This window comes from Haliotis cracherodii, unplaced genomic scaffold (assembly GCF_022045235.1).
Source record: "Haliotis cracherodii isolate W230 unplaced genomic scaffold, xgHalCrac1.p SCAF_3, whole genome shotgun sequence".
In the NCBI taxonomy this organism is placed as follows: Eukaryota; Metazoa; Mollusca; class Gastropoda; order Lepetellida; family Haliotidae; genus Haliotis; species Haliotis cracherodii.
In genome coordinates, this window is record NW_027266286.1 from 50,999,477 (window position 1) to 51,014,083 (window position 14,607).

General features: G+C 44.1%; 5 protein-coding genes and 5 non-coding genes across 10 annotated transcripts; 5 read left to right on the forward strand and 5 right to left on the reverse strand.

Annotated features, from left to right (window-relative positions):
- Window positions 1-377: 377 nt before the first annotated feature.
- LOC139475132 (histone 24-like) lies at window positions 378-941 on the reverse strand. Its single transcript, XM_071258390.1, has one exon. It carries the CDS (start codon window positions 939-941, stop codon window positions 378-380), a length of 564 nt encoding a protein of 187 aa, XP_071114491.1.
- A 1,106-nt stretch (window positions 942-2,047) lies between these two features.
- Window positions 2,048-2,166, forward strand: LOC139476206 (5S ribosomal RNA). Its single transcript, XR_011654125.1, has one exon. It is a non-coding gene; the product is annotated as a 5S ribosomal RNA (ribosomal RNA).
- Window positions 2,167-3,389: 1,223 nt separating this feature from the next.
- On the reverse strand, window positions 3,390-3,953 carry LOC139475154 (histone 24-like). Its single transcript, XM_071258409.1, has one exon. The coding sequence runs from the start codon at window positions 3,951-3,953 to the stop codon at window positions 3,390-3,392; it is 564 nt and encodes a 187-aa protein (XP_071114510.1).
- Window positions 3,954-5,059: 1,106 nt separating this feature from the next.
- LOC139476208 (5S ribosomal RNA) lies at window positions 5,060-5,178 on the forward strand. The gene has a single exon (XR_011654126.1). It is a non-coding gene; the product is annotated as a 5S ribosomal RNA (ribosomal RNA).
- Window positions 5,179-6,402: 1,224 nt separating this feature from the next.
- Window positions 6,403-6,966, reverse strand: LOC139475157 (histone 24-like). The gene has a single exon (XM_071258411.1). The coding sequence runs from the start codon at window positions 6,964-6,966 to the stop codon at window positions 6,403-6,405; it is 564 nt and encodes a 187-aa protein (XP_071114512.1).
- Window positions 6,967-8,072: 1,106 nt separating this feature from the next.
- On the forward strand, window positions 8,073-8,191 carry LOC139476209 (5S ribosomal RNA). The gene has a single exon (XR_011654127.1). It is a non-coding gene; the product is annotated as a 5S ribosomal RNA (ribosomal RNA).
- A 1,226-nt stretch (window positions 8,192-9,417) lies between these two features.
- Window positions 9,418-9,981, reverse strand: LOC139475165 (histone 24-like). The gene has a single exon (XM_071258421.1). The coding sequence runs from the start codon at window positions 9,979-9,981 to the stop codon at window positions 9,418-9,420; it is 564 nt and encodes a 187-aa protein (XP_071114522.1).
- A 1,106-nt stretch (window positions 9,982-11,087) lies between these two features.
- On the forward strand, window positions 11,088-11,206 carry LOC139476163 (5S ribosomal RNA). The gene has a single exon (XR_011654085.1). It is a non-coding gene; the product is annotated as a 5S ribosomal RNA (ribosomal RNA).
- Window positions 11,207-12,429: 1,223 nt separating this feature from the next.
- LOC139475156 (histone 24-like) lies at window positions 12,430-12,993 on the reverse strand. Its single transcript, XM_071258410.1, has one exon. The coding sequence runs from the start codon at window positions 12,991-12,993 to the stop codon at window positions 12,430-12,432; it is 564 nt and encodes a 187-aa protein (XP_071114511.1).
- Window positions 12,994-14,099: 1,106 nt separating this feature from the next.
- LOC139476118 (5S ribosomal RNA) lies at window positions 14,100-14,218 on the forward strand. The gene has a single exon (XR_011654047.1). It is a non-coding gene; the product is annotated as a 5S ribosomal RNA (ribosomal RNA).
- Window positions 14,219-14,607: the final 389 nt, after the last annotated feature.

Genomic DNA, 14,607 nt, shown 5'->3' on the forward strand with positions numbered 1-14,607 from the left:
GAATGGATGGGTGAGTGGTTATATAATTACCTTTGAAGTTCTCCCTGGGCTTGCTATCAGCGGTGCTGTGCGTGGGCTTGAGGAGGCTCTGGAGGCTTGGAGAGGTGTTGCTCGCTTGGAGTACAAACTGCAACTGGACTGGACACAATAAAATCCCTGACGTACCTTTATCATCATCACATATGCGTGTTATGTGCGTTGCTGCTACGTTATCTCTGTTACCACAAGAACCTGCACTTTATTTCTGCTATACTGCTAATATAAATATTTATTGTTTTGTTATCAGTGTTTTCAAGTTTTCTTTTGGGGTATTTGGATGGCCCTGAAAAGGGCCTTTGGACCACAGAAATGTGGAGCGAAGGCGTGACAATGAGAGCTTAAGCCTTCTTTGGCTTGACTGCCTTCTTCTTGGGGGTCTTGACCTTCTTGGGTTTGGCTGCTGCCTTCTTGGGTGTCTTCGCCTTCTTGGGCTTGGCTGCAGCCTTCACCTTCTTTGGTGACTTAGCGGCCTTCTTAGTGGCTGTTTTGGGTTTCTTGGCAGCAGCTGGCTTCTTGACTTTCTTGGGGGATTTGGCAGCCTTCTTTGGTTTGGCAGCTGCCTTAGCCTTCTTGGGTTTTTCGGCTTTCTTTGCCTCGCCAAGACGGAATGATCCAGCGGCTCCAGTTCCCTTTGATTGCTTCAGTGCGCCGTTCTTGACTCCATTTTTCAAAGCAGTCTTGATGCGAGCATTGATGGCCACCTGGTTGTCACCAACCTTGTAGTTGGCCAAGATGTATTTCAGAACAGCCTGTCGGGAAGAACCACCCCTCTCCTTCAGGGATGAAATAGCTTTCTTGATCATCTCCAAATAGGTAGGATGTGCGGCAGCCTTCTTAGGCTTGGCAGCAGCCTTCTTCTTGGGAGTCTTGACAGCAGCGGGGGCAGCAGCAGCATCAGCCATAGTGGTAAGTTTGAGTGGTAAAAATTCACGTCAGCTACGAGAGAAGCACAGAGAGCGAATGACACTTCCCCACAGACGGCCCGGCTGATACTCCGGAGGCGCGGACGTCGGAGGAGACACCTTGCTTGTTGTGGCTGATAGCTGCACGCTTACAAGCGCGTGTGCTTTTTCGTGTATTTGTATCCGAATAATCACTTCTTAATCAAGGAAAGTTTCAATTTCAACAACACAGTTAGGTAGTAAAAACATTTGGCTACATTTCGGTTACAATAGCAACACTCACGGGTGAAGTTCAAAGCCACACGTGATGTTTCCAATGAAGCGACCCAGTCTAAATTGTAGACATCGCTACTTTCAAAAGCACATTTTTAGCCTTGAGACTCAAGTTTTTGCATTTTAAACCTTGCCTGTCAATTCTCAATATATCTAACTATGAAAGTAAAACACAACACTCATCAGTATTGTCTATGATAAGCTAGAACAAGCGTTCAAACAACGACAATGAAGCACGTTTTTCTGACGACTTCGCCATTTTGCAACAGAAAACATTTGACAGTATATTTCTGGAAACATAATTTTGGTCACTTCAATAAAGTTGAAACTAACTTTGTCATAACAAGTAAGTAACGGGGATTTTACTTTCAGGAAAACAGTCTACTAAGACGAGGATCTCGGGACACAAGCACTTAGGGCGCGAAGCCCCGAACAGTAACATATATACATAGGTGTTTAGATCACTCGATCGGTCGTCACAGATTAAGTCTTTTTGCCTGTCTTAATAGCACGATATTAGTAGGGGTCTTCGTCGTTTGGATGTTAATATTACCAGAACAATATAGGCTACCATGCATCAACGAAAAGTGAATGTTTCAGACGAGAGGCCGGATCGAGTGAGCGAGTGTGCCGGGCCTCGTGTTAAACAGTGATCACATGTTTTTACAACGGCTAGATTTTGTAGATTTTAATCCCTGTAAATATACATCATAAATCAACAAACACAACATGTCTACTGAACCCGCTGAAAACGCGAGCATGCTGTTTTCATGGCAATGTCTTTTTACCAATGTGCGGTGTGTATATGTAGCTAAAGTTTGCCGATAAGCATTGTCTACGGCCATACCACGTTGAAAACACCGGTTCTCGTCCGATCACCGAACTTAAGCAACGTCGGGCCCGGAGAGTACTTGGATGGGTGACCGCCTGGGAACACCGGGTGCAGTAGACATTTTTGCTATGCGATTCCCACTTTTTTCTTTTTCGACCATAAGGTGCACTTGCCTCATTCACATCTGATGTAATCATACACTTTTATTTCCTTGTAAATGGACCCACTCATGCATGTCTGCTCAAAGACATAGCTGCCAGCCATGTATTCTTACATACCTTTACAGAAAGGACTTTTCCACTATACATGTGATCATATTCAGTTGTCAGTTCACCCAACTCGTCAACTATTCTGAAGGCATGTACGTCCTTTTCGCCACATAAAGGTGTTTGCGTGCACCGATAATTGACTATTTTACTTACTTTCTTACTTTCAAAGCATGAATATATAATATATACATGTAAAATCATAATGTTGTTCGTGTTAAGTCTCGGCTCACATCTCTTTGCCTACACAGATAAGAAAAGGAGAAAGAGTTAGATCGTACAGAGCGCCTGTCAATAGGAGTTCACTGGCTTGCTGCTGGAAAATGTATTTTGAAAGCTGTGAGCAAGCTGATCACTGTTGACACGCTTTAAAAATATGGAAAAAAACGATGCGACTGTGTGATAAACCAGCTATTTTATGTTCCCCGTTCTAGCTGATCGCTTGCAAACGTACTTTAGACTTATTAGAAAGTATTTCCATACATTTCTCTCGCCATACAACAGGTAGATGTGACATGTTGCAGGTAGGGGGCTAGGCGAAACGCACACGACCAAGGGCGCACAACTCTTGGCGCTCTATATGAAAAGTCGTGCATAGGCGAGGCGTGTGTCGGTAAAACACCCCGCGGATGTCTGGCCCTTATCGCCGTTTTACACCTTTGAACACAACGTGCATGTGCAGCTACACACATAGGAAGTCTGCACTCAAGGATATTATATCTATCAACGACACTAATCGCCTCACTTTCCAACAGACACCCATTTTGGGGGTTAATAAACAAGCATAACAACAGTCATTAGTGTGAAGACACACTACCCCCCACCCCCACCCCAACACACACACACAATAAAATCCCTGACGTACCTTTATCATCATCACATATGCGTGTTATGTGCGTTGCTGCTACGTTATCTCTGTTACCACAAGAACCTGCACTTTATTTCTGCTATACTGCTAATATAAATATTTATTGTTTTGTTATCAGTGTTTTCAAGTTTTCTTTTGGGGTATTTGGATGGCCCTGAAAAGGGCCTTTGGACCACAGAAATGTGGAGCGAAGGCGTGACAATGAGAGCTTAAGCCTTCTTTGGCTTGACTGCCTTCTTCTTGGGGGTCTTGACCTTCTTGGGTTTGGCTGCTGCCTTCTTGGGTGTCTTCGCCTTCTTGGGCTTGGCTGCAGCCTTCACCTTCTTTGGTGACTTAGCGGCCTTCTTAGTGGCTGTTTTGGGTTTCTTGGCAGCAGCTGGCTTCTTGACTTTCTTGGGGGATTTGGCAGCCTTCTTTGGTTTGGCAGCTGCCTTAGCCTTCTTGGGTTTTTCGGCTTTCTTTGCCTCGCCAAGACGGAATGATCCAGCGGCTCCAGTTCCCTTTGATTGCTTCAGTGCGCCGTTCTTGACTCCATTTTTCAAAGCAGTCTTGATGCGAGCATTGATGGCCACCTGGTTGTCACCAACCTTGTAGTTGGCCAAGATGTATTTCAGAACAGCCTGTCGGGAAGAACCACCCCTCTCCTTCAGGGATGAAATAGCTTTCTTGATCATCTCCAAATAGGTAGGATGTGCGGCAGCCTTCTTAGGCTTGGCAGCAGCCTTCTTCTTGGGAGTCTTGACAGCAGCGGGGGCAGCAGCAGCATCAGCCATAGTGGTAAGTTTGAGTGGTAAAAATTCACGTCAGCTACGAGAGAAGCACAGAGAGCGAATGACACTTCCCCACAGACGGCCCGGCTGATACTCCGGAGGCGCGGACGTCGGAGGAGACACCTTGCTTGTTGTGGCTGATAGCTGCACGCTTACAAGCGCGTGTGCTTTTTCGTGTATTTGTATCCGAATAATCACTTCTTAATCAAGGAAAGTTTCAATTTCAACAACACAGTTAGGTAGTAAAAACATTTGGCTACATTTCGGTTACAATAGCAACACTCACGGGTGAAGTTCAAAGCCACACGTGATGTTTCCAATGAAGCGACCCAGTCTAAATTGTAGACATCGCTACTTTCAAAAGCACATTTTTAGCCTTGAGACTCAAGTTTTTGCATTTTAAACCTTGCCTGTCAATTCTCAATATATCTAACTATGAAAGTAAAACACAACACTCATCAGTATTGTCTATGATAAGCTAGAACAAGCGTTCAAACAACGACAATGAAGCACGTTTTTCTGACGACTTCGCCATTTTGCAACAGAAAACATTTGACAGTATATTTCTGGAAACATAATTTTGGTCACTTCAATAAAGTTGAAACTAACTTTGTCATAACAAGTAAGTAACGGGGATTTTACTTTCAGGAAAACAGTCTACTAAGACGAGGATCTCGGGACACAAGCACTTAGGGCGCGAAGCCCCGAACAGTAACATATATACATAGGTGTTTAGATCACTCGATCGGTCGTCACAGATTAAGTCTTTTTGCCTGTCTTAATAGCACGATATTAGTAGGGGTCTTCGTCGTTTGGATGTTAATATTACCAGAACAATATAGGCTACCATGCATCAACGAAAAGTGAATGTTTCAGACGAGAGGCCGGATCGAGTGAGCGAGTGTGCCGGGCCTCGTGTTAAACAGTGATCACATGTTTTTACAACGGCTAGATTTTGTAGATTTTAATCCCTGTAAATATACATCATAAATCAACAAACACAACATGTCTACTGAACCCGCTGAAAACGCGAGCATGCTGTTTTCATGGCAATGTCTTTTTACCAATGTGCGGTGTGTATATGTAGCTAAAGTTTGCCGATAAGCATTGTCTACGGCCATACCACGTTGAAAACACCGGTTCTCGTCCGATCACCGAACTTAAGCAACGTCGGGCCCGGAGAGTACTTGGATGGGTGACCGCCTGGGAACACCGGGTGCAGTAGACATTTTTGCTATGCGATTCCCACTTTTTTCTTTTTCGACCATAAGGTGCACTTGCCTCATTCACATCTGATGTAATCATACACTTTTATTTCCTTGTAAATGGACCCACTCATGCATGTCTGCTCAAAGACATAGCTGCCAGCCATGTATTCTTACATACCTTTACAGAAAGGACTTTTCCACTATACATGTGATCATATTCAGTTGTCAGTTCACCCAACTCGTCAACTATTCTGAAGGCATGTACGTCCTTTTCGCCACATAAAGGTGTTTGCGTGCACCGATAATTGACTATTTTACTTACTTTCTTACTTTCAAAGCATGAATATATAATATATACATGTAAAATCATAATGTTGTTCGTGTTAAGTCTCGGCTCACATCTCTTTGCCTACACAGATAAGAAAAGGAGAAAGAGTTAGATCGTACAGAGCGCCTGTCAATAGGAGTTCACTGGCTTGCTGCTGGAAAATGTATTTTGAAAGCTGTGAGCAAGCTGATCACTGTTGACACGCTTTAAAAATATGGAAAAAAACGATGCGACTGTGTGATAAACCAGCTATTTTATGTTCCCCGTTCTAGCTGATCGCTTGCAAACGTACTTTAGACTTATTAGAAAGGATTTCCATACATTTCTCTCGCCATACAACAGGTAGATGTGACATGTTGCAGGTAGGGGGCTTGGCGAAACGCACACGACCAAGGGCGCACAACTCTTGGCGCTCTATATGAAAAGTCGTGCATAGGCGAGGCGTGTGTCGGTAAAACACCCCGCGGATGTCTGGCCCTTATCGCCGTTTTACACCTTTGAACACAACGTGCATGTGCAGCTACACACATAGGAAGTCTGCACTCAAGGATATTATATCTATCAACGACACTAATCGCCTCACTTTCCAACAGACACCCATTTTGGGGGTTAATAAACAAGCATAACAACAGTCATTAGTGTGAAGACACACTACCCCCCCACCCCCACCCCAACACACACACACAATAAAATCCCTGACGTACCTTTATCATCATCACATATGCGTGTTATGTGCGTTGCTGCTACGTTATCTCTGTTACCACAAGAACCTGCACTTTATTTCTGCTATACTGCTAATATAAATATTTATTGTTTTGTTATCAGTGTTTTCAAGTTTTCTTTTGGGGTATTTGGATGGCCCTGAAAAGGGCCTTTGGACCACAGAAATGTGGAGCGAAGGCGTGACAATGAGAGCTTAAGCCTTCTTTGGCTTGACTGCCTTCTTCTTGGGGGTCTTGACCTTCTTGGGTTTGGCTGCTGCCTTCTTGGGTGTCTTCGCCTTCTTGGGCTTGGCTGCAGCCTTCACCTTCTTTGGTGACTTAGCGGCCTTCTTAGTGGCTGTTTTGGGTTTCTTGGCAGCAGCTGGCTTCTTGACTTTCTTGGGGGATTTGGCAGCCTTCTTTGGTTTGGCAGCTGCCTTAGCCTTCTTGGGTTTTTCGGCTTTCTTTGCCTCGCCAAGACGGAATGATCCAGCGGCTCCAGTTCCCTTTGATTGCTTCAGTGCGCCGTTCTTGACTCCATTTTTCAAAGCAGTCTTGATGCGAGCATTGATGGCCACCTGGTTGTCACCAACCTTGTAGTTGGCCAAGATGTATTTCAGAACAGCCTGTCGGGAAGAACCACCCCTCTCCTTCAGGGATGAAATAGCTTTCTTGATCATCTCCAAATAGGTAGGATGTGCGGCAGCCTTCTTAGGCTTGGCAGCAGCCTTCTTCTTGGGAGTCTTGACAGCAGCGGGGGCAGCAGCAGCATCAGCCATAGTGGTAAGTTTGAGTGGTAAAAATTCACGTCAGCTACGAGAGAAGCACAGAGAGCGAATGACACTTCCCCACAGACGGCCCGGCTGATACTCCGGAGGCGCGGACGTCGGAGGAGACACCTTGCTTGTTGTGGCTGATAGCTGCACGCTTACAAGCGCGTGTGCTTTTTCGTGTATTTGTATCCGAATAATCACTTCTTAATCAAGGAAAGTTTCAATTTCAACAACACAGTTAGGTAGTAAAAACATTTGGCTACATTTCGGTTACAATAGCAACACTCACGGGTGAAGTTCAAAGCCACACGTGATGTTTCCAATGAAGCGACCCAGTCTAAATTGTAGACATCGCTACTTTCAAAAGCACATTTTTAGCCTTGAGACTCAAGTTTTTGCATTTTAAACCTTGCCTGTCAATTCTCAATATATCTAACTATGAAAGTAAAACACAACACTCATCAGTATTGTCTATGATAAGCTAGAACAAGCGTTCAAACAACGACAATGAAGCACGTTTTTCTGACGACTTCGCCATTTTGCAACAGAAAACATTTGACAGTATATTTCTGGAAACATAATTTTGGTCACTTCAATAAAGTTGAAACTAACTTTGTCATAACAAGTAAGTAACGGGGATTTTACTTTCAGGAAAACAGTCTACTAAGACGAGGATCTCGGGACACAAGCACTTAGGGCGCGAAGCCCCGAACAGTAACATATATACATAGGTGTTTAGATCACTCGATCGGTCGTCACAGATTAAGTCTTTTTGCCTGTCTTAATAGCACGATATTAGTAGGGGTCTTCGTCGTTTGGGTGTTAATATTACCAGAACAATATAGGCTACCATGCATCAACGAAAAGTGAATGTTTGAGACGAGAGGCCGGATCGAGTGAGCGAGTGTGCCGGGCCTCGTGTTAAACAGTGATCACATGTTTTTACAACGGCTAGATTTTGTAGATTTTAATCCCTGTAAATATACATCATAAATCAACAAACACAACATGTCTACTGAACCCGCTGAAAACGCGAGCATGCTGTTTTCATGGCAATGTCTTTTTACCAATGTGCGGTGTGTATATGTAGCTAAAGTTTGCCGATAAGCATTGTCTACGGCCATACCACGTTGAAAACACCGGTTCTCGTCCGATCACCGAACTTAAGCAACGTCGGGCCCGGAGAGTACTTGGATGGGTGACCGCCTGGGAACACCGGGTGCAGTAGACATTTTTGCTATGCGATTCCCACTTTTTTCTTTTTCGACCATAAGGTGCACTTGCCTCATTCACATCTGATGTAATCATACACTTTTATTTCCTTGTAAATGGACCCACTCATGCATGTCTGCTCAAAGACATAGCTGCCAGCCATGTATTCTTACATACCTTTACAGAAAGGACTTTTCCACTATACATGTGATCATATTCAGTTGTCAGTTCACCCAACTCGTCAACTATTCTGAAGGCATGTACGTCCTTTTCGCCACATAAAGGTGTTTGCGTGCACCGATAATTGACTATTTTACTTACTTTCTTACTTTCAAAGCATGAATATATAATATATACATGTAAAATCATAATGTTGTTCGTGTTAAGTCTCGGCTCACATCTCTTTGCCTACACAGATAAGAAAAGGAGAAAGAGTTAGATCGTACAGAGCGCCTGTCAATAGGAGTTCACTGGCTTGCTGCTGGAAAATGTATTTTGAAAGCTGTGAGCAAGCTGATCACTGTTGACACGCTTTAAAAATATGGAAAAGAACGATGCGACTGTGTGATAAACCAGCTATTTTATGTTCCCCGTTCTAGCTGATCGCTTGCAAACGTACTTTAGACTTATTAGAAAGGATTTCCATACATTTCTCTCGCCATACAACAGGTAGATGTGACATGTTGCAGGTAGGGGGCTAGGCGAAACGCACACGACCAAGGGCGCACAACTCTTGGCGCTCTATATGAAAAGTCGTGCATAGGCGAGGCGTGTGTCGGTAAAACACCCCGCGGATGTCTGGCCCTTATCGCCGTTTTACACCTTTGAACACAACGTGCATGTGCAGCTACACACATAGGAAGTCTGCACTCAAGGATATTATATCTATCAACGACACTAATCGCCTCACTTTCCAACAGACACCCATTTTGGGGGTTAATAAACAAGCATAACAACAGTCATTAGTGTGAAGACACACTACCCCCCCACCCCCACCCCAACACACACACACAATAAAATCCCTGACGTACCTTTATCATCATCACATATGCGTGTTATGTGCGTTGCTGCTACGTTATCTCTGTTACCACAAGAACCTGCACTTTATTTCTGCTATACTGCTAATATAAATATTTATTGTTTTGTTATCAGTGTTTTCAAGTTTTCTTTTGGGGTATTTGGATGGCCCTGAAAAGGGCCTTTGGACCACAGAAATGTGGAGCGAAGGCGTGACAATGAGAGAGCTTAAGCCTTCTTTGGCTTGACTGCCTTCTTCTTGGGGGTCTTGACCTTCTTGGGTTTGGCTGCTGCCTTCTTGGGTGTCTTCGCCTTCTTGGGCTTGGCTGCAGCCTTCACCTTCTTTGGTGACTTAGCGGCCTTCTTAGTGGCTGTTTTGGGTTTCTTGGCAGCAGCTGGCTTCTTGACTTTCTTGGGGGATTTGGCAGCCTTCTTTGGTTTGGCAGCTGCCTTAGCCTTCTTGGGTTTTTCGGCTTTCTTTGCCTCGCCAAGACGGAATGATCCAGCGGCTCCAGTTCCCTTTGATTGCTTCAGTGCGCCGTTCTTGACTCCATTTTTCAAAGCAGTCTTGATGCGAGCATTGATGGCCACCTGGTTGTCACCAACCTTGTAGTTGGCCAAGATGTATTTCAGAACAGCCTGTCGGGAAGAACCACCCCTCTCCTTCAGGGATGAAATAGCTTTCTTGATCATCTCCAAATAGGTAGGATGTGCGGCAGCCTTCTTAGGCTTGGCAGCAGCCTTCTTCTTGGGAGTCTTGACAGCAGCGGGGGCAGCAGCAGCATCAGCCATAGTGGTAAGTTTGAGTGGTAAAAATTCACGTCAGCTACGAGAGAAGCACAGAGAGCGAATGACACTTCCCCACAGACGGCCCGGCTGATACTCCGGAGGCGCGGACGTCGGAGGAGACACCTTGCTTGTTGTGGCTGATAGCTGCACGCTTACAAGCGCGTGTGCTTTTTCGTGTATTTGTATCCGAATAATCACTTCTTAATCAAGGAAAGTTTCAATTTCAACAACACAGTTAGGTAGTAAAAACATTTGGCTACATTTCGGTTACAATAGCAACACTCACGGGTGAAGTTCAAAGCCACACGTGATGTTTCCAATGAAGCGACCCAGTCTAAATTGTAGACATCGCTACTTTCAAAAGCACATTTTTAGCCTTGAGACTCAAGTTTTTGCATTTTAAACCTTGCCTGTCAATTCTCAATATATCTAACTATGAAAGTAAAACACAACACTCATCAGTATTGTCTATGATAAGCTAGAACAAGCGTTCAAACAACGACAATGAAGCACGTTTTTCTGACGACTTCGCCATTTTGCAACAGAAAACATTTGACAGTATATTTCTGGAAACATAATTTTGGTCACTTCAATAAAGTTGAAACTAACTTTGTCATAACAAGTAAGTAACGGGGATTTTACTTTCAGGAAAACAGTCTACTAAGACGAGGATCTCGGGACACAAGCACTTAGGGCGCGAAGCCCCGAACAGTAACATATATACATAGGTGTTTAGATCACTCGATCGGTCGTCACAGATTAAGTCTTTTTGCCTGTCTTAATAGCACGATATTAGTAGGGGTCTTCGTCGTTTGGGTGTTAATATTACCAGAACAATATAGGCTACCATGCATCAACGAAAAGTGAATGTTTCAGACGAGAGGCCGGATCGAGTGAGCGAGTGTGCCGGGCCTCGTGTTAAACAGTGATCACATGTTTTTACAACGGCTAGATTTTGTAGATTTTAATCCCTGTAAATATACATCATAAATCAACAAACACAACATGTCTACTGAACCCGCTGAAAACGCGAGCATGCTGTTTTCATGGCAATGTCTTTTTACCAATGTGCGGTGTGTATATGTAGCTAAAGTTTGCCGATAAGCATTGTCTACGGCCATACCACGTTGAAAACACCGGTTCTCGTCCGATCACCGAAGTTAAGCAACGTCGGGCCCGGAGAGTACTTGGATGGGTGACCGCCTGGGAACACCGGGTGCAGTAGACATTTTTGCTATGCGATTCCCACTTTTTTCTTTTTCGACCATAAGGTGCACTTGCCTCATTCACATCTGATGTAATCATACACTTTTATTTCCTTGTAAATGGACCCACTCATGCATGTCTGCTCAAAGACATAGCTGCCAGCCATGTATTCTTACATACCTTTACAGAAAGGACTTTTCCACTATACATGTGATCATATTCAGTTGTCAGTTCACCCAACTCGTCAACTATTCTGAAGGCATGTACGTCCTTTTCGCCACATAAAGGTGTTTGCGTGCACCGATAATTGACTATTTTACTTACTTTCTTACTTTCAAAGCATGAATATATAATATATACATGTAAAATCATAATGTTGTTCGTGTTAAGTCTCGGCTCACATCTCTTTGCCTACACAGATAAGAAAAGGAGAAAGAGTTAGATCGTACAGAGCGCCTGTCAATAGGAGTTCACTGGCTTGCTGCTGGAAAATGTATTTTGAAAGCTGTGAGCAAGCTGATCACTGTTGACACGCTTTAAAAATATGGAAAAGAACGATGCGACTGTGTGATAAACCAGCTATTTTATGTTCCCCGTTCTAGCTGATCGCTTGCAAACGTACTTTAGACTTATTAGAAAGGATTTCCATACATTTCTCTCGCCATACAACAGGTAGATGTGACATGTTGCAGGTAGGGGGCTAGGCGAAACGCACACGACCAAGGGCGCACAACTCTTGGCGCTCTATATGAAAAGTCGTGCATAGGCGAGGCGTGTGTCGGTAAAACACCCCGCGGATGTCTGGCCCTTATCGCCGTTTTACACCTTTGAACACAACGTGCATGTGCAGCTACACACATAGGAAGTCTGCACTCAAGGATATTATATCTATCAACGACACTAATCGCCTCACTTTCCAACAGACACCCATTTTGGGGGTTAATAAACAAGCATAACAACAGTCATTAGTGTGAAGACACACTACCCCCCACCCCCACCCCAACACACACACACAATAAAATCCCTGACGTACCTTTATCATCATCACATATGCGTGTTATGTGCGTTGCTGCTACGTTATCTCTGTTACCACAAGAACCTGCACTTTATTTCTGCTATACTGCTAATATAAATATTTATTGTTTTGTTATCAGTGTTTTCAAGTTTTCTTTTGGGGTATTTGGATGGCCCTGAAAAGGGCCTTTGGACCACAGAAATGTGGAGCGAAGGCGTGACAATGAGAGCTTAAGCCTTCTTTGGCTTGACTGCCTTCTTCTTGGGGGTCTTGACCTTCTTGGGTTTGGCTGCTGCCTTCTTGGGTGTCTTCGCCTTCTTGGGCTTGGCTGCAGCCTTCACCTTCTTTGGTGACTTAGCGGCCTTCTTAGTGGCTGTTTTGGGTTTCTTGGCAGCAGCTGGCTTCTTGACTTTCTTGGGGGATTTGGCAGCCTTCTTTGGTTTGGCAGCTGCCTTAGCCTTCTTGGGTTTTTCGGCTTTCTTTGCCTCGCCAAGACGGAATGATCCAGCGGCTCCAGTTCCCTTTGATTGCTTCAGTGCGCCGTTCTTGACTCCATTTTTCAAAGCAGTCTTGATGCGAGCATTGATGGCCACCTGGTTGTCACCAACCTTGTAGTTGGCCAAGATGTATTTCAGAACAGCCTGTCGGGAAGAACCACCCCTCTCCTTCAGGGATGAAATAGCTTTCTTGATCATCTCCAAATAGGTAGGATGTGCGGCAGCCTTCTTAGGCTTGGCAGCAGCCTTCTTCTTGGGAGTCTTGACAGCAGCGGGGGCAGCAGCAGCATCAGCCATAGTGGTAAGTTTGAGTGGTAAAAATTCACGTCAGCTACGAGAGAAGCACAGAGAGCGAATGACACTTCCCCACAGACGGCCCGGCTGATACTCCGGAGGCGCGGACGTCGGAGGAGACACCTTGCTTGTTGTGGCTGATAGCTGCACGCTTACAAGCGCGTGTGCTTTTTCGTGTATTTGTATCCGAATAATCACTTCTTAATCAAGGAAAGTTTCAATTTCAACAACACAGTTAGGTAGTAAAAACATTTGGCTACATTTCGGTTACAATAGCAACACTCACGGGTGAAGTTCAAAGCCACACGTGATGTTTCCAATGAAGCGACCCAGTCTAAATTGTAGACATCGCTACTTTCAAAAGCACATTTTTAGCCTTGAGACTCAAGTTTTTGCATTTTAAACCTTGCCTGTCAATTCTCAATATATCTAACTATGAAAGTAAAACACAACACTCATCAGTATTGTCTATGATAAGCTAGAACAAGCGTTCAAACAACGACAATGAAGCACGTTTTTCTGACGACTTCGCCATTTTGCAACAGAAAACATTTGACAGTATATTTCTGGAAACATAATTTTGGTCACTTCAATAAAGTTGAAACTAACTTTGTCATAACAAGTAAGTAACGGGGATTTTACTTTCAGGAAAACAGTCTACTAAGACGAGGATCTCGGGACACAAGCACTTAGGGCGCGAAGCCCCGAACAGTAACATATATACATAGGTGTTTAGATCACTCGATCGGTCGTCACAGATTAAGTCTTTTTGCCTGTCTTAATAGCACGATATTAGTAGGGGTCTTCGTCGTTTGGATGTTAATATTACCAGAACAATATAGGCTACCATGCATCAACGAAAAGTGAATGTTTCAGACGAGAGGCCGGATCGAGTGAGCGAGTGTGCCGGGCCTCGTGTTAAACAGTGATCACATGTTTTTACAACGGCTAGATTTTGTAGATTTTAATCCCTGTAAATATACATCATAAATCAACAAACACAACATGTCTACTGAACCCGCTGAAAACGCGAGCATGCTGTTTTCATGGCAATGTCTTTTTACCAATGTGCGGTGTGTATATGTAGCTAAAGTTTGCCGATAAGCATTGTCTACGGCCATACCACGTTGAAAACACCGGTTCTCGTCCGATCACCGAACTTAAGCAACGTCGGGCCCGGAGAGTACTTGGATGGGTGACCGCCTGGGAACACCGGGTGCAGTAGACATTTTTGCTATGCGATTCCCACTTTTTTCTTTTTCGACCATAAGGTGCACTTGCCTCATTCACATCTGATGTAATCATACACTTTTATTTCCTTGTAAATGGACCCACTCATGCATGTCTGCTCAAAGACATAGCTGCCAGCCATGTATTCTTACATACCTTTACAGAAAGGACTTTTCCACTATACATGTGATCATATTCAGTTGTCAGTTCACCCAACTCGTCAACTATTCTGAAGGCATGTACGTCCTTTTCGCCACATAAAGGTGTTTGCGTGCACCGATAATTGACTATTTTACTTACTTTCTTACTTTCAAAGCATGAATATATAATATATACATGTAAAATCATAATGTTGTTCGTGTTAAGTCTCGGCTCACATCTCTTTGC

Excerpts from the sequence above, each read along its gene's own strand:
- LOC139475132 (XM_071258390.1), bottom strand. The coding sequence starts at position 941 with ATGGCTGATGCTGCTGCTGCCCCCGCTGCTGTCAAGACTCCCAAGAAG.
- LOC139475154 (XM_071258409.1), bottom strand. The coding sequence starts at position 3,953 with ATGGCTGATGCTGCTGCTGCCCCCGCTGCTGTCAAGACTCCCAAGAAG.
- LOC139475157 (XM_071258411.1), bottom strand. The coding sequence starts at position 6,966 with ATGGCTGATGCTGCTGCTGCCCCCGCTGCTGTCAAGACTCCCAAGAAG.
- LOC139475165 (XM_071258421.1), bottom strand. The coding sequence starts at position 9,981 with ATGGCTGATGCTGCTGCTGCCCCCGCTGCTGTCAAGACTCCCAAGAAG.
- LOC139475156 (XM_071258410.1), bottom strand. The coding sequence starts at position 12,993 with ATGGCTGATGCTGCTGCTGCCCCCGCTGCTGTCAAGACTCCCAAGAAG.